Genomic DNA, 23,498 nt, shown 5'->3' on the forward strand with positions numbered 1-23,498 from the left:
TTATTCAGTTGAGAGATATTGGGAGCAACCAACTCATCATCATCAACCAACTAAAGAGTTAAATGTTCATGTCTGTAATGTATTGTATGCATTAATAGTTTCTGTATCTTATCAGTATCAAGGAGCTTTTGTCAAGAAAAAGCTCATTGTCTGTGTCTAGTAGTTTTCACAGACTATTTGAAACCAAAATACTGCGTTTGACGATTAAGTAAGAGAAGGTATGCAAGAATATGTGAAGAGGTGTATTCTGTAGGCAGGCAGTATTCTACGAATATCTTATAAGACCAAATGTAACAGTCCAAGAAAGGTAGCCTTATGTTTTATCGATTTCTATACAGCTCATAGATATATCTTGCGGACTCTACATGTCCAAAAGGTCATATCAGCGGACATATCAAAGTCATCGTGACAATGATAATATTTTACAGTACGTTTTGGGGATCACAATTTGATATTGCATGACGTAAACGTTTTTGTTCCCTGTTGCTACATGTATTATTGTGTGGTGAGAACGCCTTTACTCAGGGGTCAACAAACAACAATAGAGTAGTTTGTTGACTCAGCGGGCCTAGCTCTTGAATTATGTGACTCGACTGACCTCGACCGGTCAGGACCGGCTGAAACCGGTTTGAACTGCCTCATATGAATACATGCCGTAGTTGGGTAATGAAGGATTTGAAACAGCTGCCACTGAAGAAATTCTTGTCCCAAACCCCGCAACAGAGTGAGTACATATCTTCAGTTCGTTGTAAAAAAATGCCCCTGTTTTGTGTACATTTCTGGCCCCTACTTGGTCTGTAAGATTGTTATCTGACATTCCAAACTAGCCTGATTACGGCCTTATTTATGATTATGAGGGCTCCCAACGTCCACTTAAGTCACATGAGAGAAAATTTGGATAAAACTCTTGACCTCGCAGTAAATTATAAAGTCTTGCACGACATATGATCCTAATAAGACCTTTTTATGCTTCATTTACCATTTAACTCCGGTGAGACGTGTTTGTGCAAATTCTTTGCTGACACGTCATACATAATTGAGTGTTTACTTAAAGCAGCTGAAGTGGGTGTAACGGTATGTTATCATGTATGAAAAAAGCGTATGTTCACCGGGACAGTTTATGAGTAAGTGTATATGACCGATTCCGAATGTGCCATGATCCGCATATCATAAGCGGAGGTATGACTGCAAGCTTTGTTTTGGCATGGGCCACTTCCGCAAAAATGTTTTCATGGCAATTGTGCAATTACATCACGTAGTTGCGCAATCGCTTCAAGGGCAATACCTAATATGGGCCTGTGGAAAAGGCTAAAGCTTTACGTCCAACACCAAATTGAATTGGGACTTACCCAAATTTTCAGCCTACTCCGTCAGCCTTGTTCGCGGAATGGACCCGAATAATATGGGCCTCTTTTCTTCTATACACAGAGAAGAATTTGCCAGCAACCCTGGAGGACATTGGCCAGGTCTGCGATACACTTCGTGTAAAACCACCCCAGTTCAAACACTGTAAGGGACAGGACTTTTGAACAACGTAGACAGCAAAGGCGATATCCTGAAGGAATAAGACCGAGATGACGGACAGTTTTCCAACTATCTCGGACATCAAGTCCATCAGTCTGGAGGAGTTTGACAGGATGTCAGGGTCATCAGCTCAACCGGGCAACCGAGACAACATGGCCGCCAGTGTCAGTGTCGTGACAGGTTCACTACCTACAGGTGTAACCCCGAACACCTTCATCACATCAGGCGATACGTACTACAGGAAAGCACTGCTCAACTTCCTCGTGAAGGCGTCCAACGGACTCATCAACGTCCACAATACAAAAGCTTCAGCGACAAACACAGGAATTCAAGGAAAATCAGTTTTTGTACCTTCGTATGGTGTGGTACGTCCATCAAATACGTTTTCGAAAAATTCCACACAGAGAGCAAAGAGCACAACTAACATGAAAGAACAGACTGCAAACAATAACAGTGGACACAGTATTTACCAAAATGGGGGTGTTAATACCCGAAGTTGCCGTCCTGGAGTGTCTGGCCCACTCCCTCGCGATGATAAGATCAACACTCTGAAGAGGAAGCTTCAAGAATCACAAGAGGCCATATGCAATTTGAAGAAACTGAAAAAGGACAGCGTGATGTGGAGTGATAATGGGGAACATCCGGTGGATCTAACCGTCACCGGAAAGGTGAACCATACATTCCGGCCACATCCGGTTGGTGAATCAGTAACTACATCAGCCACGTCACCAGATTCCCATCACGTGACGAAGGATGTCAGCAGGTCAACTCGTGACGCTCAGTCACAGGAGGACAAGAACTCTTCCACACAGACTCCAGTTGTGAAGAAGAGACGCAGGCTTTCTGAGATAGTCAACAGTTTGACAAGTAAAAGGCTCAACCATGAGAAGTCCTAGATGGGCTATAATTTAGAGCTTCCCGAATATTTATCAAATAGAACTTTCTGGTAGAACTATAGACTTCTTCTTTTTCACCGGTCTTCTAAACAGTCACGAGTAGTTTATAGGTATCATGGAACGGGTCTTTCACAAATTGACTTAAAAATAACACGATCAGTTGCAAGGTTCGCCCATGCACACAAATGCAGCCGAGATTTCCGTTTTTCGATTCAGCCTATAGTATTTTGATCATTCGGCCGGGCATATTCACCCACTGACGTTATATATAGACCGATAGCCTTGGAACGTGGTGTGATTTGTAACTACTTGACAGGCATGAGTTGTGCCAAATTAAGTCTAGAGCTAATAACGTTATATGTTTCTGATACGCTATTGAACGCCACAAATGTTTCTCTCATTTTCAACAACACTGGTACCCGTTATGAAGAATAATGGTAAGAAACTGTCATATACGTCGTAAGATCATTTATATTTATTTTCCATGATTGACCTTTTTACAGTATGTTGTATGATACGTAATGATAGTCAGCTTGCATTTAGATAAAACTACTTGAGCATTTCTGGATCGTTTACCTATCGTTACGTTAGCCTTTGATATTCTGCTGAATTGTAGCAAATGTCTAATACACTTACTACTTATAAGACTAATGTCAATTATAAGATGTTATCACTGAATATAATTCTTTTTTTGTACAGTGACTAATTTTATAAGTTTGATATAAGTGCTTATTAATAAGTGATGAAGGCCCATAAACCAAATAATGGCCAAGCTAAGTTGTGATGTGCTACATACATTCAATACAGTGACACCAATATGCCCTGCTCGATATCAATGCATCCGTTGCGTACTCGTCTGGAAGTTATTCTAAGTTGTGCATGGTTACATAGCTAGGGATGTTTGATGTACTATAATGATATTTAAGGTTAGTCATCAATTACATCTGATACATATATTTCATATCAACACAGGGTTATCAGATAGTACTTATAGTCTAAAATACAAGAAAAATAAACCCTTTTGAATATATATATAGTGAAAATATCATGTAGATTAAACTATATTTCAAAATCTTACTAGGCACTATTCAAAGTCAATCATGAACTTGTAAAAGGTGACTTCCGCCAGTTGTTACGCCCGAATGTAACGTGGATATGTGATAGGTAGTGCCACATCATACCACTAATGGGAGGTCCTTTCTGAGGAACTACATGTGGAAGTGAAAAGGAAACAATTGTTCTCTGTTTGTTCTAATACAAATGTATCTTCCCAAACAATTTACAGATTCCCATTTTTCGATTCAGTCTAATGGTATTTTCGTCATTCGGCCGAGCATTTCCAATCACTAACATCATATATAGACCTGTCCTTGGAGCGTGGTGTGATTTGTGGCAAACTTGACAGGCATGTGGAGCTATGCCAAATTGAATCAGTGAATAACGTTAAATATGACTCTGCTTCGCTGTTAGAAGCCACAACAAGAGCAAACAAACTGTTAGTATTGACTCATACATATATATATACGCATGGTCACAATAGCAGCTCGAATTATCTCTCATGAAATTGTAAAAGCATGACGAAGCATAAGCGGTATCGAGCCGTCACAGATGGTAACTACAATTATACAGACTTGTCCAATATCATCCTACGGACAAACGCTAAATGGGATCTGCTCCGGAAGAAGGTATGTGTAGGGCTGCTCTTCTGGTTTCTCCGTCTTTTCTCGCATCACCTAATAAGAGACAGGTGATAGGAGGTAATAGGTTAATACAATCACCATCCTACGAATTCTATTGTATATCGATCTCAAATGTGACATCAAATTGTATTTAGATGTAAGTTCATCTTGGACTGACGCGCTCTCACTACCAGTTTCATAGACACCTCAGATCAGTAAATTCAGAGGTGTCACAACATATTCACATAAAATCGGTGGGACATTCTGTGGACATTGACAAGGTGGATAATACTGGATTCCGAACAGGATTACTTTCACAGGGGAGTGAAAGAGGTCCATCAACCTTCCCTTAATCGAGACGGGGGTCGATACCGACTTCCAAGACCTTTGACCAATTGCTGACATGACATTACCGGTCTCGATGTGTGACGTGGCCATGGGCTTTGGGTCATTTCAACTTGATAATGATCAGAGGACTGGTCGAAAGCTTGCTGGTAAGTGTTTTATGTACGGATATAAAATTGCATGTCCAAAACTACTGCCAATTGCAATAATTACGGATCGGAACATGTCAATTGAAAGTTCTACCAAAGAGGCTGTAAAAAAGTCAGTAGTTTGATACAAATCAACGTATAACCGTACCTGTGTGCACTCCACTTGTGTAGCGTCGTCGTCCTCTTCGTAGAACATGTTAACGGTGAACTCCTGCCCTTCGTATTCCCCGCTCCGCTCATTCCGCAGTTTGATGCTGTTGGAGATCTGCCGCAATGACACCTGGAACTTCAGCACAGCTGCTTGGGCCTTATCCTCTGTGAAGAGGCAGTCTCTGTACTCACCGATGAAGGCCTGGAATCAATGTCAGTAAAATAAAAAAAAATATTGATAACGTCACGTATATGTCATGTCAAATTATTCATTTATTTATTTATTCATTTATACATCTCAAAACAAGTGGATAGCCCCTTTTACTTTTGAGAGGTGATTTCCAGGGGGGGGGGGGGGCTATACATGTAAAACAAAACGTGTTACATTTAGTAAGAGTAAAGACAACCAGTGGACAACATACAGTATATACAAGACAACTGAGGCGTCATAAACAAAGTCAGTGGTCAAATAATGTCATGAACTGTGTTGTGGCTTTGATTTCGTTGTTGGTATTTAGAAAAAGATTTACATAATGGCATCGGTTGATCTGAAAGAACGCAGAGCATTGGACTTACCTCATCTTCTGGTAGCTTCGACATCTCCAAAGCGAAGTCTATTTGTTTCCTGGCGACGATTTTGTCGGGAAGAGCCGCCATGATGTCTTCAAACGTAGCCTTGGTGATATCCTTGAAGTCCTTCTCCTCGTCCAGGTACGTGCCACGAATCTTCTTCAAGAGATCTGGCTCACCAGGCGTTGCCATCACGAACCCATCTTCATCGATGAGTTGGTCCTTTTCTTCCTCCTTCTTGCTCTTCTCTTTCTCACTCTCCTCTGCTTTGTCCGCCTGCCTGGCAAACCCGTACTGTCTGCAACACGACGAAACAATTACATGTATACGTACTTATAGAAAGTTGCTTTTCTGTATACTTAAACAAATTATAATTTTTTTTGTCGAAGACAAACTATGACAAAAGGTCATGTCCTGTGACTTGATTGTGTTCACAAACACAAGATTCGTACCTGAGAGCCAGAGGCATGTTGGGAAGACAGGTGGCCAGGTCGCGCATCCCAGCAGTCAGTGCGCGGTTCTGAACAGAGCAGGTGAAGATAACGATAGTCACCACGTCCACCAACTCTTTAACGGTGTATAGCACTTTGGGAACTCCTGGAGCAAAATCACCGATAGAGTATGTTATCTACAATATAGTTATCAATAATATATATCAAATCATTACTAGCCTAAGCTGCGTAGTCCAGTACATTGTTAGTGATCCTGCCTAGCTCTTAACTGCAAGTTGCCTGCAATCTCTCGACATACTAGAAAGAGTTACAATACACCAGGGTGGCACGTGAAGTCGTGGTTTACTTCTTCGAAGAAAGCAATGAGAAGTCCCCGCTACAATAAACTCGAATGTACATACTGCGTAACCGAATGTACATTCCCGAAATGTAGGTTAGGAAACCAAACAGCAACTCAAGCAACTGGATAGGATTTTGGAAACGGTCAGACGTTTCAGACATTCAGTGTCTTTCGTCAGTGACACTCGAGAAATATAGTTGGTGAGCAAGTTTTTATATCATACATATGACTTTATCAACGAGGTATGTATGTAATTCTAGGGCATAGAAAATGTATATATGTTGCAACACATGAATAGACCCAGGTAAATATAAGAGCCATATTACGGCTGCTTTATTGCTATACCTTTATCTCCTTGCGACTCACGCATGAACCCATTGTTTCGGACGTCTTTGATCCAGGATTGCAGCTCCTTGTCCGATGTTATGAAGGTGTTGTTTTTGTAGTAGATTCGGAGGGTTTCCTCGGCGAACCTCTCAATGGCCTTCCACAGCCGAAAGCCATCATCCCGGTAGAAGTATCCTATTTGGTTATGGTTATATATTGATTAGTCACAGTTTTTTTTTATTATATTGGATCATTGTCTGTACATTAAAATAGAAATTCAAATAGACGAAAATTGTCGTCATCTTGGCGTTCTCAATAACGAACTTACCACTACGTCTAATTATGCACACGTTTAACTGTCCCATGAAACACATTAGCGACATTCGGTGTTTTGTCACCATGCTAAGCTTAGTTATTACAGGACCTTTGCAATTTGGATTTGAATAGTCTGATTTGAATCGACAATAAAAACGTAAAGGAATGTAAATTTGATTCTCTGACCTGGAAGTTTAGAGGGATCGTCAATCCCTCTGTCTGCCATCATGGCGGGAAAATGCAGGTCTCTCAGGTGGAAATCACGGAACGCTGTGGCGATCAGGTGCTTCCTGCCGCTGGCTGACAGTGAGCAGATCTCGTCAAGCACGGACCCGTCTCCGGTCACCAGGTCGCGAAGTCGGGCCTTGCTGGCCAGAACCCGACGAAGGTGCGGCGCAAGGATCTTGTACACCGGATGTGGTGATGGCAACTTCCTGAAGAGGGCCACGGCGAACGCTTCCATGAGGAGGTGAGATTGCAGGTAGTAGGAGACGTTGAGGTGAATCTGTGCGTCAGAGTTGCGGAGGAAGAGCTTCGCCAACATCCACTCGTATTCTCCGTCATCTGGTGTCCATATTGGATTGTCGGGACCAGGGCCTTGGTACAGCTGCAATGGGAAGTACGTGAAACATATTGTTAAGCGTCAGAAACGTTATCAGTAAATTAAAGCTTGCGTTACACGAGAACATGGTTAAATAGTTTTTGTTAACTTGAACGAATTGTTACCTGAATGGCCACGGGGACGAATTGCCCCTTACTGTTGGCGTGGAAGAGTGCTATGGGCGCCGCGTGATAGAACACCTCTGTTCCGAGAACGTTTGGACTCAGTCCCTTCATCAAGGAACAGTCGACGTAGTACATGTGTCCAGCCTAACAAAGAGAAAGAGGTTATACAAAACAACTCGCCTCAAACAATAGGAGAATTCAAGAGAAGGGGTCAATGATACAGAATCTGCAGTGAAGATCTTCATCGTAGATCAATTGGTCGTACTGAACTACATTGAACTCACTGCAATTTCCTGGCGCAAACTCCACCCTCTGTCCTTTGCCAGCATCTCCTTCAGTCGCCCCGCCGTCATGGGGAACTTTGGCGGCACTTTGTCGAACCGCCGGATAGCCAGTGGATGGACACCGTTCAGAAACTGTCGTCCGAACTCCTCGTCTGACTTCCAGTTCTGGATGAACTCGGGCACCTCCTTTACTGCAGACTCCATCAGCTGCTCGTAGTCCCGAAGACTCTTCGCGATCTGGGATGCGAAAATGCTGCTTCCCTTTTGAATCCGGAACTCTGGCAGTCTCTCGCTGTCTCGCCTGACGTCGTGTGGCATTCTGGACATGTTGAGACCGCCGGGAAAGGCCGGCTGGTCGTGAGACCATTTGTACTTGTCGAAACCCTCCCAAAGCTCCAACTGGCGGTGGAGCGCTTCAAGATCTCCCTTCGCTCCGTCGTTCAAGGAAACTGTAGGGCAATGCACAATGACATTAGACATAAGAAATGAACGTCAAGACGTAATTATTACATATTCTGAACGTCTTGTTTAGCCAGTATGGTAACTGCCCGTGGGTGCAACACACCAGCTTTGCGGACAGCAGTGCTAGATATTTTACACTGAACGACCTGACACAACTGATTTGTTACAATGTAGGTAAAAGAACCCATCACACTTATCGAACGGAGTAGGGGACCTTCCCGGTATGAGTGTATCGAACCTTTCCTGCTGCTAAATGGGTTAGGGAGTTTTCCCGAGCAGCCTTGAAGTTCGTAACCCCTGCTTTGCCTATTGGGTCACCGTCAGTTAGTCGAACTTGCCGAAGCTCTATGTTTTGGACTTAGGTAGAAGAGATGCTAATCAGTGAGCGTAGTTTAGTGCCCAGAGGTGGCCAATGGCCATGCACTGAGCAAACACCTTTAAAAGGGGATTGGAAGCATAACCTCACAAGAAAACATCACACACCATGTTCTCTCGTAATAAAACGTAGAAATAAGGGTTACTACGTACCTGCCCCTCTCCTGAGAGTAAGGCGTTTCCCCAACCATCGATATGCCGGGAACTCAAACTTCAGCCCTCTCTGAACGTCATGGACATGCACGTTCTCGATGAAGTAGTCACTGTTGTCGTCATCTTTAATCTTCTCGATGGACACCAGCACGACTTCGCCAATGTCGTAGGCCTCTACCTCGAGGATTTGCCTTCTCCCTGCAGCGATGCTTTTACCGATGCCTTGCCCTATCTGGATCGGCTCCGTGCGCGTCCAGGGCCCGGTCAGGCTGATCAGAATGCCCTTGTTGCTCCCTACAATATGGCGAACTGTGACTTCTATTTTATACTTCACGTATTCGTATTTGGCTGGACCGTTTTGAAGGGCAGGGTTTTTGATGATTGATGGTCTGTACACAGACTGGACCGCAGCATACATCTTGGCCAAACTGTTGTAGTCGTAGATTGAACTGGGCTCTGGGAAGCTCATGGACGGCGGCAGGTTGGCGATGTTGAATGTTGTTCTGTTCATGGTGGCGTCTGACAGGAGCGTGGTGATGGTTACCACGGCCAGGTCTGTCCAGACGTGCAGGATCGGACTCCAGATCCTACAGGTGTATCAGAGATGTCATGAGTGGATAGGATTACATGATATCTAATTGAGCTTTGTTTGCATTGAGGTTGATGGCAACACGATACGATACGTAGAAAAAGTATACAGATAGTGTAAGACGTATGATAAGAGATAAGTACTACTGAGTATAATGTAAGCTTTTGGGATTTGGAAAGTAATTGAATATAGGAGTGTCCACAATTAGAGTAGTTTGTGAATGTAACAAGTAACAAGGTTGTACTTTTCCTTTCATCTGTAAATGTTTTGTAAAGGGTTTTGGTGTCTTCTTTAAATGGCTCCTTTCTTTCCTGATCGTCAGACGGGCAATTAGAAATAAAATTTATTCCCTAGTCCACTGCCTTTGACATACAGATGTAAATATTTTATATTACCCTGCGTTTGTGTGTGAACAAGATAACTCGAGAACGGCTTGGTGGATTAGTTTCATACTTGGTGTCTTGGTAGGGTGTGACAAAAGCTGAAAATGATTAGATTTTAGGCCCGCTAGCGGCTTTTTTTTTGGTACTGCATCGCAACTTCCGGGTGTGTTTTCTCATCTTCTGAACAAGCTATGGTCACGAATTTTGGGTATTAGACAGCTCTTGTGCTCAGCAAGAACATAAGTCTGTGCGCCCTAGCGACTAGTTTTGGAATAGCAGGGGCATTTTTGTCAAAAACTTGCAGACATTTGCAGAAATTTTATAAAGGGTGTAAATATTTCATGGAGGAATGAGGTCGCCGAACTCTAGTTGTAATTTTTTTCCCAACAGGTAATGTTTGTACCGCCCTTTCTCAGTTGCAAGAGGTTGGGTGCTAATTCCATTCATATTTGCTTACCTGTAGGGATTTAATGTGTTGAATGTATCTCCGTCCTTCCATTCATGAAGCTGGATCTGCAGACGATAGCGGATGGGTGTCCACCTCAGTCGGTTGACGTACTCCTGCCGAAGGTAGTCCTTCGGTCTAGTCTCATCTGAATGCCTGCCTAGTTCCCTGCAAAAATGGCATACCATTTATGTTATAGTTAGACACATTTTCAATTCAAGAATTGTCTTAAAGGTACTAGTTTGTAGGAACCAATGGGAAATTTGAATAAACGGCTCAGCTGTAACTGTTGAATAGTCTAAAGCTCCATGCATGTTTCGCCATATTGAATAGTTTGGTTTCTGTTATATTTTGTTAATCATCATCATCTGGTGTATTTTGCAAGCCAGTAGGTACCCAAAATATGAGTAATGTAGCTGTTAAACGTGGTCGAGGCACCTCCTCGAATCGATCACGGGACATCCGTTTTACGTCCCTCCCGGAAGACGATTTCGTAGAAAGCTTCGTTAGGCTACAGCAATCCGGACGTCCTTGGTTGGTCCCCCATCCAAGAACTGTCCGGACCGTCGCGTTGCTTAACTTCCGAGATCGAGGGATCGGGTGTACCAACGCGCCACGCGGCCGTAGCTTAAAATATGATTAATTGATTGCATTGTACGATACCTTTCCCTTTCTGTGGGGCGTTTTTCTGACATTGTGATTTGCTACTACAAAACTATTTGTTTGTAGCTAGTCCAAAATACGTTAAGAAGATAAGCTCTAAATGCTTGAGAATATAATATCAACAAAGATGTACTTACCATGCCCTTTCCTGATCTTCCGGATGTAGAAGTCCGGATTCCGTCTGCTGCTCGTCCGGAATCAGCCGGAATTTTGCATACCGGAGTGCGCCATCCTTGGCCTCGAACTTTACGGCTAGCCTGCTGTAGTAGTTCAGATTACTGAAGGAGGTTGGGGCCCGACGCACCGAGTCCACGAGACAGTAGTAACTGGAAGTTTAAGAAATAGCCATGTATTACTAAACTGCTAGGATCTACTACATCCATTGTTTTGGAAGGTTGCAGAACACTGTACGATGTGGCAACTTGTACATGTACATGCACAGAGTGTTTTTATTGTCGTGTTGTTGTAACACATATATAGATTTATATACATAACTCACCTTTATCTGTGGGATAACCTATATTCGTTGTATCTAAATACAGTGATTTTGGGAGATATCAAGTTGGCGAACGGTGGTCTGAAACTGAAATATTTTTTGAAAATTTGCAGTTTCAAACTACCATCCCTAAATATGCTGTTTTTCAACACAGCGGATATATGTTACCCCATGGATAAAGGTGAACAGGCGTTATTTCTGTAATAGATTCCTCATGTTCAGCGTTCTAAAGCATCTATCGAATGGCGTCCCAAGGGTGTCACACTTACTTCATTGGGAACTTGAAACACCAGTCTTTGAGAGCAGTTGGACCTTGACGGACAGCGCCCACGAAGTCCTCGAACGATGGGATGTCCCAGTAGGGGGACATGGTTCCCGTGTGCATGACCAGGTCACACTGGCTCGGGCCGTCCACGTCTTCAAACTTCAGCTCAGCTCCTCTCATATCCACAGCTGTAGACAACGTTGGGAATGTTTGATGCATATGTTCAATGTTCAATGTTTTATTCATTAAGGTTCTCACGGGCAAACACAAATTCACCCAAATTTCGACCTCATGTATACACACGTCAGGCTTTACCATAACCACACAGAACACTTAAGAACAATTGCCTCATACGAACAACGACTTTGAGATTCCGGTTAACATGTGTATAACATAAATAATAGATTGAAATCAACTTGTTGGAAAACGGTACCGAGTTACAAACAGTACAGATAATGGCTAAGTGTTGATGGCACTACTGTGTAACTGTCTTGTTGTAGAGACGGATGGCGCTATGGAGGAAGGTGTACGCTGTACTGGGCTTTTGGATTTGAATTTTGAAGGAAGGAACAAATGAACGAATGAACCATGGAGCTTTCCTTGAATGAAGTAATGAATGAATGACGCACCTGCATCGTCATCTGACCTAGTATTGGTGTGGTGTAAGCGGACTTGAAAGACCTTGCCAGGTTTGAAGAACTCGTTCGATGGAACCAGTGGATTGGGGATAACCACAGCGTACCCTGCACCGGCCACTCCGACGTTATCGAATAACCTTTTACCCTTCAAGGCTGCAGCCCGAGCCACCATCTTGAATTTTTCAATCCTGGCGCTCAGAATGAGCTTGGACGTAGACGAGGTTTTGGGCATCTCCATTATGTCGGTTTGCTGCAAGTAGAAAAAAAATTACATTTGGTTCCTTTGTAGATGCAGTCTGCTAGAGAAGTACTTATTTTTCTAAGTTGTCACAACAAATGCAACAGAAATCTCCATGCTTCAAGAAAACATAGATCTACTCTCGCATAGTAATGCAACAGCCTGTTTCTCTTACAAAGATTAATAATTCATAATTGATTAATAATTGATTGTATCATGTACTAGTAGTTGATTAGACATTAGTTTTTATTTATCACACTATCTAGTTCCCTTAGTCCTAGAGATTGTATATGCAATTAGCCTTCAGGTATGATTTTGCAAATAAACACAAATAAAATTGATTTTATGTTTGTCCTCTAATTGTTTCAAATTACACCTGAATTAGCATTTTTTCTATGATGCAGTGATATATGTAATTAAGTTTCGTGTTTACTAGATGTATATTTTAGCACAGTCTCTATCGCAGGCATCAAATCAGGCTCACCCTCAATATTGACGCACCCTCAGTCCTACAATCTTTATGCATTATCGGATACACATGGAAAAAGTAACATACCTTCGACTGCTGTTGTTTCTTTTCTCTGAAGACATCCTGACCCAACTCGTCTGTCAAGATCTTCCAACTTTGGTTGGTCCCTGAGTTGGTAAGAGTAGCCATTGGTTTAGCTTTGCTATATGTGACAATAGCGACAATAGTAGTGCAATACATTGTTACTTGTTATGTTACGTTACGTTATGCTACCTTATGTTTTTATGATATGTTATGTTATTTTATGTTTATCACATGTATATATGATATGTTATAAAATGGTGTTTACAAACTGGTCAAGGTTATTATTAATAAACTCACATTGCTGCCCCCTCCTCTCGCATTCCCACTGGGAAGTCATGGCAACTGTAACACAGAAAAGACTATGTCATGACGACTATTCATTTTCTTATCATTGACATAGGGTTTTCTCCTGTCTTCGCTCCGGAACTGCTAATAGTTAATAGTGAAAAGCAACTGACTTTTTTCCTGGTTGCCTCTTTGTTGTGATCCCGTTGCTTTTATTCTTGGTAACCATAAAAGAACAATGGATTGCATGTTACTTGAGGTCTACTAATCTTTTGTCCTATTATTTTCGTGTGTATGTAACATAAGATACTGTACTCAACAAGAAATAGTACCTTGGGCAGTGTACACGCTCAAAATAAAATCATTTCAAGAGATTCTGAATCATCGAGCGAGGTGAGACGACAATGAAGGTCGAATCTTTCATGCTGGCGCAAGGATTTCTGTTTGTGGCCTTCTTGACAGCGAGGTTACTAGCAGTCACTCCACTACAAAACAGCCCACAAACAATACCGCGCGACCTTGTCTATCAATAGCCAGGGACACAATGTGATGTCAACGTCCCTTGGTGTCCCTTTGTGTTTGTGAACTGCAGACAATTATCTCTCTTTGGCGAGGTTTTCTTCGGTGGTCTCTTCTGTGAAATAATATCATATAATGCGCACCCTAGAGCTAAGCCTTATGTAACTTAAAGATCTACTTCGGCTTTCATATGCAGAAAACACACAAAGCCCCCCTTTTATATTGAGTGACAACTAGTATTCAGCTCTGCAATGCCATAGAGAATGGAGATGTGAAACACACAAAACACACTACAGCTTTTCTAATCCCTCTGTCACATAAGAAGGTTATCGAACTCTCCGTATCTTAAGGTGGTATCTCTGATAATCTCACTGCACTTGCCTTGGGGTACCGGTGCGGCACTGCGGGGTTCGTTCACTGCGGCACTGCTGTGTCATTTTCGGCGATTTCTTATAATTTAGATGTTGCTTAATACGTAAAAGTGTGACTTAGAAGACAAATAAGTACACAAAACGTAAGAAATTTCGTTCTTTATCTCTGAAATTCGTTAAATAATCTTTCGAACCCCGCAGTGCCGCACCGGTGCCCCATGTGCAGTCAGATACCACCTTTATGAAGAGAGAGACACACTTAGAGCACGCACGTTCACGAACGCAGTGAACGCGGCTCCTTGTCTGCTAACAGAGAAAGGATATCAACTCCTAGTAACGTTTGTAAACGGAGTAGCTTCGGTGTTAGTTGCGAAAACAAGCCGTCTGTTTGGGAGGAATCTTATATAATCATATAATCAAACTTAACGTTACAGATGGCGTTTTGCCTACGACTATCCACGTATGCAAGGCTTTCAATGCAGCTGACTTTTGTAAGGCTAGATCTTTATCTTAAGCCTTTAAATGTTCTAGACTGCGCCACATGAAAATGATGCGCAATTTGAAGCAATCTTTCTCATATACACTTTCACCGATTTCAGTTTTCAGTCATAAGGGAACGATTATTAGTTATTCATTCCACCGTCATGGTTATTGGTGTTTGCTTTTTTCGCGCACGAGCAGATAGATCGACTCAATCTTTAAGCGGATGTGGCTTTTGTTTTTATCTAATACGTCAGCTTGTTTACATGTGCGTCATCGACTGTAGCACCATTTCCGGTACTTGACGTGAATTGACGAAAAGTTGGTCAAATAAAGTATGCAATTATGTATAACAAAAGATGCATTTTCATTCATGCCAGATATAGGTCAACGTTAGCATTATAAGAATTATATCTCTAAACCATTAATAAGCACAACAAGACGGTAAAATTATGTATGCTTCGAACACAAACAGGCCTAGGGCTGTTTTTCCAAAAGAACAACTAATGATATCTTATCCCTCGCAGACAAATCATTTAGTATCAAATAGGTCTATACAAATTTGGTATAAATTCTACAAGCGCATGACTATGTCCAAAGGAATTACAGATCTGTTTATCATATGTGTGTTGTTTTCAAGAACGGTTGGAAAGTTCTCTGGCTATGATGCATGGTTTGTGCTAAGCCCCCTAGCGGCAGAACGCTCTGTAGTTGCCAACAAAAACACCTGTTCAATACTTCTGTCGGATCAGGTATCTTTGTGCTTCCTCAACTTCATTTGTAACTGAATTTATCATGACACAATGGCAAAAACTGTAAGGTTATTTCTTTGTCGTTGTTCTTGAGGACGCCATCATGGAAATACCAGCTATAGCTTCACAAATAGGTCAAAAACTTGTTGTCTGACAGGGCAACACTTCGTTAACTGGAGTTTTCGCCTCGCCCGTCTCTCCATTAAACGAAGATAAACAATTATTCGTATGGAAACGTTTGTCTTACCTTGTTTGAAGTCCTCCGATGTTGTGGCAAGCCAAGAGGAGAGAGTTTACCCACCGTAGCACAGGGATCAGTGCATGGTGCCCAACTGCATCACACGGCCTTTCTCAAGCATTTCTCAAAGAAGGGTAATTATCATTGGCGCGAGGCTTGAGTCTCATAAGGGGTTTTACTGTATCACTTAAATCATTGATTTTACTTAAAATGTAACAAGTTGATACATGTCAAGAAAACAATTATGTAGCTTTGATTCGTAACTTTGTATTTTTCATTAGTAGACGGTTTATCGCCAGTTCTTGGCTAGGATAAGAATACATGAATCCCCCTTTGGAGCCTTATGGAAATTAACCAGTCCACCTGCTTTTGCTGCTTATGCTGTCTAAATTGCACCTCTGTAGCAGATTAGAAAGATACGTCCTGTGATCCTAAGGGTCATTCCATTCAAAAATGAGTGAAAGAACTCATTAATTTTCGTACAAATTTAAGTTTTGTGTTGAATATTAAGCACAATGGTGGTTTCTACAAACTGAAAGAAGGGCTTGTGCGGCCAAATGGTTTTCTCAACCATCTTTTGTAAATGAAGAAATCCAACCGTGGATGACTCAAAGGTTAAACTTGCCCTGAGGGTCGGGAGGGGTTCGATTAGTTATCAATCACCCGTACAGGTGCCTCGAGGAAAAATTTGGTACGAAATGTGGGGCTTGAAAAAAGTTATGTAAATAAATGTTGTTACCCTTCACAAACTACTACTCAGTGTATTCTTTCACAAACACATTCATATACATTGTGACCAGCCCCTCCAGCTCTGTCCTGCAACTTGCTGCACAATGTAAGCAAAAACTACTGGGTGTCAGCTACATCTAGTTACTGTAATCTCTAGTAAGGCTAGCGTCACATTTCCAAACCGGGGCCCGGCCGGGCTGTTTGTGGAAACGAAAAATAGAAATGTTCTCATGAATATATACACAAATAATGTCCACGACTATTCTCTTTACGTCTTGTGTAGTTTGGTGTGTTTTGTATCATACTTTTCGTTCCCGAAAGCTGCCCGGCCGGGCCCCGGTTTGGAAATGTGACGTAGGCCTGACCAGGGTGACAGCCGCCTGGTACAGGTCATTGACCTTAGTTTGTTTAAAGAATAAGAAGAAGGAGAAACAAAGCAAAAACATGTTTCCCTTCCTTGGGGGTAAACACGATAGATATAGATAAATTTATGCATGATCTGGTAGTGGAATAGGACTGTATGCGTACGTACGCGTATGCGTATGGTACAATAACTTTAAAAAAGTATAATTAAGTTACGTTAAATCTGGAATGTGATTTTTACGAGATGAAAAATGTCGGGTTTATTTTGCGACTGTTGGTGGTCTCGATGCTCATTCAGTGACAATAATCACTGTGTATGCTAGGTCATGGTGACCCCTATGCCAGCCAGAATGGCCCCTTAAAGAAGTGTGCAAACTATTGTGAAACATCCTTGGACCATTGAAGCCGGCCATAACCTGAAAAGACCCCTTAGTTCTGGTTGAAATGTTGTCGGTCCAGTGATTATCTGTATCTAGTGAAGGACTCAGTAGAACAGGAGGTCAAACCGGTCTGGCCACTATTGGTCCGTGCGCACTGAAACACCTGGCGTGATCTCTTGTCAACACTGCAAATTAAATTAGAATTGTGTTACTAGTAGTATACGTTTGCGTAAATGCGTAAGAACTACTTAATTTCAATGCCATTTCCAGTCGGGAAATTCAATACCTGACCATAGGTGGCCAGCCAGAAATTTCTTTCACTACATTGTTGTGAACGTTGTTGTGGCCTGTGATTTGTAAATATGGCATACTTTCTGTGGATCTAATTTGGCACTCAGCCATGCATGCCTCAGTTTCTCAGCTTTGATTTAGCAGTGCATTGTAAACAAGAAGAATCATCGGTGAACAGTTCCAACTGGTCACCGTACGGCACTGAATAAAGTGATAGGCAGAGAGAACAACAGATACACCCGATGGATAAATGAGGCTGAACGGATCAGGAAATCTACTCCAGTCATGAACCGTGTTTATGGGGGTGGGCGGTGGTTTGGGTACAGACTGGTTGGAGACAGCATTCTTTAAGAAGTAGACGAAAACTGTTACACTGATATTAATCAACAACTGTATATATTACACTCTTTATGTTAGGGACGGCATTGTGAAAATTAACATAAGCAGTCACTGTACTTAATGTAAATACTTTACGTTTGTGACCGCATAACTGTAAGCAGCGACACCTGGTGCTGCAGTGCAATGTGAACCTGAGTCAAAATATCGATTACCCTGTGGACGGCGACAGACGATCACTAAAACGTCGATGTGGAATAAAACAATGATTGCACAAAAAGAGTCTCTTCATTAAAAAAGAATCATGTCAACGTTCTTTTGCCAAGCTGGCCGTGGTATTTGACCCTTGACAGTACGTAGCAACGGGCCATTCTACATTGCTGGGCAGAGCAAACCGTTCGTTTCCTTGTAACAGTCGAAGAGGAACGAGGGGCTGAGACGGTCGCTTTTCTTCTTGATTTACAGCATTTTTCAGGTTTGTACACTTGATATATTCTTGACCTCATACACTCCTACGTATTACATGGATATACAGGGCCTAGGGTGTCTGTGAAATAACGTACGGGCATTGTGCCCTTTCGCATTCTTGGTAAGTTACTGTAGTAAATTGTCCACTCTCAAGAATGGACGCAGATGGGGAGTTTTACACGCTAAAAAGCATTAGACAAAATGCAGAACCGTGCTAGCAACATCTATTACTAGTATGTTCATTTTTCTGCTCGCCGCTCAAATCAACTGTTTTTGATGCAGGCCACCACCGACAAGATGCCACTCTGTATAGTGCCTGTTAGAAAATGGCTATTTTTATCAGCCGGGGTTTGATTATTCTCTGGAATCTAACGTTCAATGGGGGTAAAGATGGTTACATAAGAGTTGAATTTGCGGCTCGAGTTTCATTTGATTTTGATTGTCTTTTTCCTCTCCTGTTCAACTTGTCAACCTTACCGGTACATGGCGTGTGTTTGTACAGTAACGCTTTATCGCTTGCCTTCTGCACACAGTGACACACCATAGAAATGTTATGTTGACAATGCAAGTGCAATCATGTTTAACGGTCAACTTTTAGTGGCGCAAACTTTGCTCTCTGTTAGTGCTACGTGACTTATCCCATTACCCCTTCTGTGAAAAGCATTTATTAAAGTGTCTTATCGGAACTTTGACGAATAACACATTTGCTTTCTACTTTTGGCTAATCATGACTTTGAGTCTGTCCAGACTGTCTGCGGTAGATAGAATTAGGCAACGTAATGGTTATAGATATGTTCAGCCAGCGGTTTGAAGAGAACTAAGTATATAGAAACACATGGTTACACAAGTAGCTGTTTTAGGTATGCCATGAATGAATAGTTGTGTCACTATTTGTTTAATCACCAGGTGATTACCAATGGACCCCATAGGAGACCCGAGAAACCTCCTGAGATTGAACAGGGAGGCCCTGGTGAGGGACATTAAATCAATCAACCCGATTCTGGACAGTCTCTTTCGAAATGGTAAAATTACAGAAGAAGAGATGGACGAAATAAGAGCGGAGACCACTCCACAAGACAAAGTGAGACGACTGCTCGACGTGATCTCATCAAAGGACACTACAGCGTACTATCGCTTTCGGGAGGCATTGAAGATAAGCTATCCACATCTCGAAAACATTTTACACAGATGTCCAATACATAACGAGAGATTGAAACTGTACTGTGAGGTCTGCGAGCACCTTCTTTGCTTTGACTGCAAAAGTGGGCATTCAACACATAGGTGCACATCAATAACTGCTGAAGCAGATGACATAAGGACTTGCTATGCATCATTTATTAGAGAAAACAGGAGAAAAATCTCGTCATTACATGATGAAGAATTGACTTTTCAGGAGAAACAACGCCTTTGCAGTTGGGCTGCGGACAGACAAAGGTCTCTGGAAGCTAAGATACGTACAATGATCGAACAGGAATCAAATTGGTTTACAAAGAAAATAATGGATCGCCCCAGCACAAGTGCAACACTATCAAGTTTAGCCTCATCTGTTAACCCAGTTGACCACCAGACAATGGAAGCCGCATGCCCAACTTTCGACATGTTTCATCGTACTGGACAAGTTTTGGTAAGTAACTCTTTTTTCTTCTTATTACCTTTACTACAAACGACTTTTTGCATTTTGCCGCCTTAGCGGCAAAATGCTCTGAGGCCAGAATAGTGGCCGTTGTGATGGAGTGATGTTGAGATGGAGTGATGTTGAGATGAACGGACCTGTTCAAAATCTGCAATGCATTTGTATACAACTTAAAAGCTCTGTCGTGAGTCATTGTCTGTGGTCCGTAATGGGGCCTGATATTTGATTAGATTAAATGAATGAAGTATGATATTCCTAAGATTGATGCAGCATATAATCAAATTATTCTTACATTTTAACGTTGTATTACCAATTCATAAAGATGAAATGTTTTCCAAATAAATCGTGTATATATATATATAACAGTTACATATAGCCTATCCCAGATTCCTTTGCGACTTAGTTAATATTCATTAGTAGGGTTTCCAGTCGCAACGCACATGCGTGCGGCGGTGGTGTTTTCCGTGCGTGTAGCGATTTTCCATTGATCGCCGTGTAAAATTGAGAAAGGCCTAGAACTTCAAACTTACCAGAATTGTAGTATGTAGTATGGAGGCCCTGGCAATGTAAAAATTTTAAGCAGGGGATAAAAGATTGTTGAGATATGGCCTTTGGGAAAATGCCTCGCGAGACGGGAAAGTCACTTCCTCGTTTACGTGTTCGAGCGCTCTGCGGGCATGGCGTTGCGTCAGCCTGATTTGCATCTCAGCCTTATTTGGAAGCAACCCATATATGGGTTGGATAGACAAGAAAACAAGCTACAATTTGGTACGTGAAACTTTCTTGTACCGCAATTTTAAGGTGGTTTACCTCCAGTTTGCAAATTTAGATGGCATTTTTCACCATTGATGTCTTATTTTTTCAAAAAGTTGCATCCATGTGTGTAACAAGCGGTTTCTAAGCTTTAAAATGATGTATAACATGTGTAGGTTTGTTGTGAGTTAGCGATGTCAATGTTCAACATGTGCGACTCGCTCCGTGTGGTGTGCCGAGTCCGGGCCGTGAGTTACGGCCGTAGGACCCTGCATATAAATTTAGTTAGGCGGGTCCATAATTATCAAAATATTCTCGTTTCCATGTAAATAATTAGCGTATTGATATTCATTAAATTGTATACAGATAGCCTTTATAAGTGTAGATACATTGTATGTTCGGACACGTTTGTTTCAGGTTTGAGACGCAAAACTTTTGTTTTCTTTGTCACCAACTTCATGAAAGGAAACATCATTTGTAAATGTGTCCAACGTGAGCATATTTACGTTGAGATGATCACTGAAGTTCAATTTTTACCTTGTAAGATCCAAAAAATCAATAACATAGCAAGTTGTGTTTGTTGTTGAATGTGATATCAAGGGCATAGAGGTTTTTGCTGATATTTCCAATGTTAAAAGTTTTCAGATTTGCAAGATGCTGCATTGGGAATAGCACCTGGAACATCATAGAAGAAATTGAGATGGCACAGAGGGAGAATTACAATGTATCAACCATTCAAAGCTGTGCAGCTTAGAAGAGGAGCTACCAAGTCTTTTCAAACATATGTGGTAATGTCAAAGAATTATCAATTGTTCAATAAACTTGAATAAACCAGTTACAAAGTCAGGTGGTCATGGTTCATAGGTAATATCTTTATATACTTTTGGTCATCAGATGTCGTAAAAGTAGTATTTCCTGGTGAAATGTGATAGTTTTGATGGCAAATTTAGAATTAGCATGTGCCAAAACCCTTTAGTGGTAAGGTATGCTGATATTCAATGCTTATGGTCAGACTGTGAAAGGGAATAACTCAAGAAGGGGTTGACGGATCATCATGATTATTGGTATGTAGATAGATTAAGTGATGCTTCATGTAATTAAATATTAATTATGCAAATCAGAAGCTAATTTGCATAATTGATGTGGAAATTATCTAAACTATTTCTATTCTGTTATATTAAACATGTGATATTTGTCACTGAGATAGAGAAGAATGTTGATAGGTAATTTTTTATGTGGACTTATATAAGTGACAGGTGCCGATGACCTTTGGAGATATGTTACAAATTAGTATTTTTGATTACACATAATCTCGTAACCATGTCTCTAGAATGTCTGCAATAAACTGTGTTAAGAGAATCTACTACATATTTCCAATATCTGAAATATCGTAGTTATAGGATGAACAGTTTATTGATTATCGCTCTTCAAAAAGGGGTCATCTGGAAATAATTGGCCACTTTTCCAGCTGTGGCCTGTGCCATGCTGAAAAAACTTAATTTTCAGCAGGTTGACCTCACCTGTAGTGAAAGAAAAAGGCAAATAAACACCTTATCTTTACTTGATTGCTACAAAATACTACTTGGACTGTGCAGAAAAGAACTTTTGAGTGGCACAATGTTTTTACTTTCTTAATTATTGCTAATTAGAAATGCGATTTTCACACCTGGCGCCACACCTGCGGACACCGCCCAGCAACTTTAAAGGGCCATATCTCTGGAACGGAAGGTCCGATTTTTGTTCTGTAACTTTTATTTTTCATAAATCAACACCCTCTATTAGGGAACACAAATGTTCTGATTCCCCTGGGTACAAAACAATTTCGACTGGAAACCCTATCATTAGTAGGATTTCCAGTGCGAAAATGGAAATTGCCACGATTTTTCATTGATCGCCCTGTATTATCGAAAAAGAACTGGACCTTCTAACTTACCAGATTTGTAGTATGTACTATGGAGACCGTGACAATGTAAAAATGTTAAAGCAGGGGTAAACGATTGCTGAGATATCATTTTCTGAAAAGTGCGCTATGATGCAGAGAAGTGACTTCCGGGTTCAGGGGTCACTACACAAATACCTCTGACGTCAGCCTGATTTGCAGAGCTACGGTCCGGGATCGAGTCCAGGGGAGGGTGATTTTAAATTGTTCTTGTTTCCTTTTTACATCCATTTAATATAAACAATAGTTTCAGCACATTCCAATAACTAGAAAAAAACCGTGTACATACGCAAACCTTGGCAAAATGCCAGCTTTTTTAAAGCACTTGTTTTAACTGCAACTGTTTCAGACTTTGAAAGGCAATACTTGGGATGGGGTTGACGGATGGTCATGTAGATAGTATGTAGATAGTTTGGGTAATGATTAAATGGGGATTACTGTAAATGCAGAAACTTTCGCGGTGGCCGCTTCACCGCGAACTTAAAACCGGCGCGAACATTTTTCCATGGCAGTAAGAGACTGCAGTGCATGGTGCTACCGCGAACTTAAAGCCACCGCGAAAAATCCCTTTCCCGCTACCGCGAAATTAAATCCCCGCGAACTTAAATACATTTACAGTGTGTAAATGATAATCTAATTTTCACAATTAATGAGGAAATCTTAGAAAACGGCTCCCTTTCACAATAGTACTATTCAAACATGTGACATCTGTACCTGGTAGATGATGGATTTGATAGATGGGAAATTATGCAAATAAAGACCTTATATGCGTAATTGATGACGAAATGCTAGTTTTTTTTCATATTATGGCTTTCTGTCCTAAGATAAGATAAGAAGGTCTTATTTGCACATATGATATATCATGCATATCAATTGTAATTCTTAAAATCATTTGGCGGAGGTACCATGCATATGGTCCTGGACTCTAGTACTAGTATTCAAGT

General features: G+C 41.4%; 3 protein-coding genes across 3 annotated transcripts in view; 2 read left to right on the forward strand and 1 right to left on the reverse strand.

The window, feature by feature from the left end:
* The first annotated feature begins 191 nt into the window (after positions 1-191).
* LOC118427445 lies at positions 192-3,257 on the forward strand. Its single transcript, XM_035837249.1, has 2 exons — positions 192-724; positions 1,429-3,257. The coding sequence occupies exon 2, from the start codon at positions 1,575-1,577 to the stop codon at positions 2,418-2,420; it is 846 nt and encodes a 281-aa protein (XP_035693142.1). The 5' UTR covers positions 192-724; positions 1,429-1,574; the 3' UTR covers positions 2,421-3,257.
* LOC118427444 (allene oxide synthase-lipoxygenase protein-like) lies at positions 2,876-15,781 on the reverse strand. The gene is made up of 16 exons (XM_035837247.1): positions 15,672-15,781; positions 13,315-13,359; positions 13,021-13,100; positions 12,218-12,476; positions 11,593-11,776; positions 10,965-11,153; positions 10,177-10,332; positions 8,748-9,334; positions 7,758-8,206; positions 7,474-7,617; positions 6,934-7,354; positions 6,451-6,627; positions 5,766-5,910; positions 5,320-5,611; positions 4,742-4,945; positions 2,876-4,153 (listed from the first exon to the last, which is right to left on the reverse strand). The coding sequence occupies exons 2-16, from the start codon at positions 13,352-13,354 to the stop codon at positions 4,067-4,069; spliced, it is 3,414 nt and encodes a 1,137-aa protein (XP_035693140.1). The 5' UTR covers positions 13,355-13,359; positions 15,672-15,781; the 3' UTR covers positions 2,876-4,066.
* Positions 15,782-18,146: 2,365 nt separating this feature from the next.
* The window catches only part of LOC118426814, a 6,331-nt gene continuing 979 nt past the window's right edge, over positions 18,147-23,498 (forward strand). The window contains exons 1-2 of the mRNA XM_035836346.1: positions 18,147-18,236; positions 19,136-19,853. Coding sequence (XP_035692239.1) covers positions 19,146-19,853 — 708 coding nt within the window. The 5' untranslated portion in view covers positions 18,147-18,236; positions 19,136-19,145. The remainder of the gene's footprint in view (positions 18,237-19,135; positions 19,854-23,498) is intronic.

Source organism: Branchiostoma floridae, chromosome 12 (assembly GCF_000003815.2).
Source record: "Branchiostoma floridae strain S238N-H82 chromosome 12, Bfl_VNyyK, whole genome shotgun sequence".
Taxonomy (NCBI): Eukaryota; Metazoa; Chordata; class Leptocardii; order Amphioxiformes; family Branchiostomatidae; genus Branchiostoma; species Branchiostoma floridae.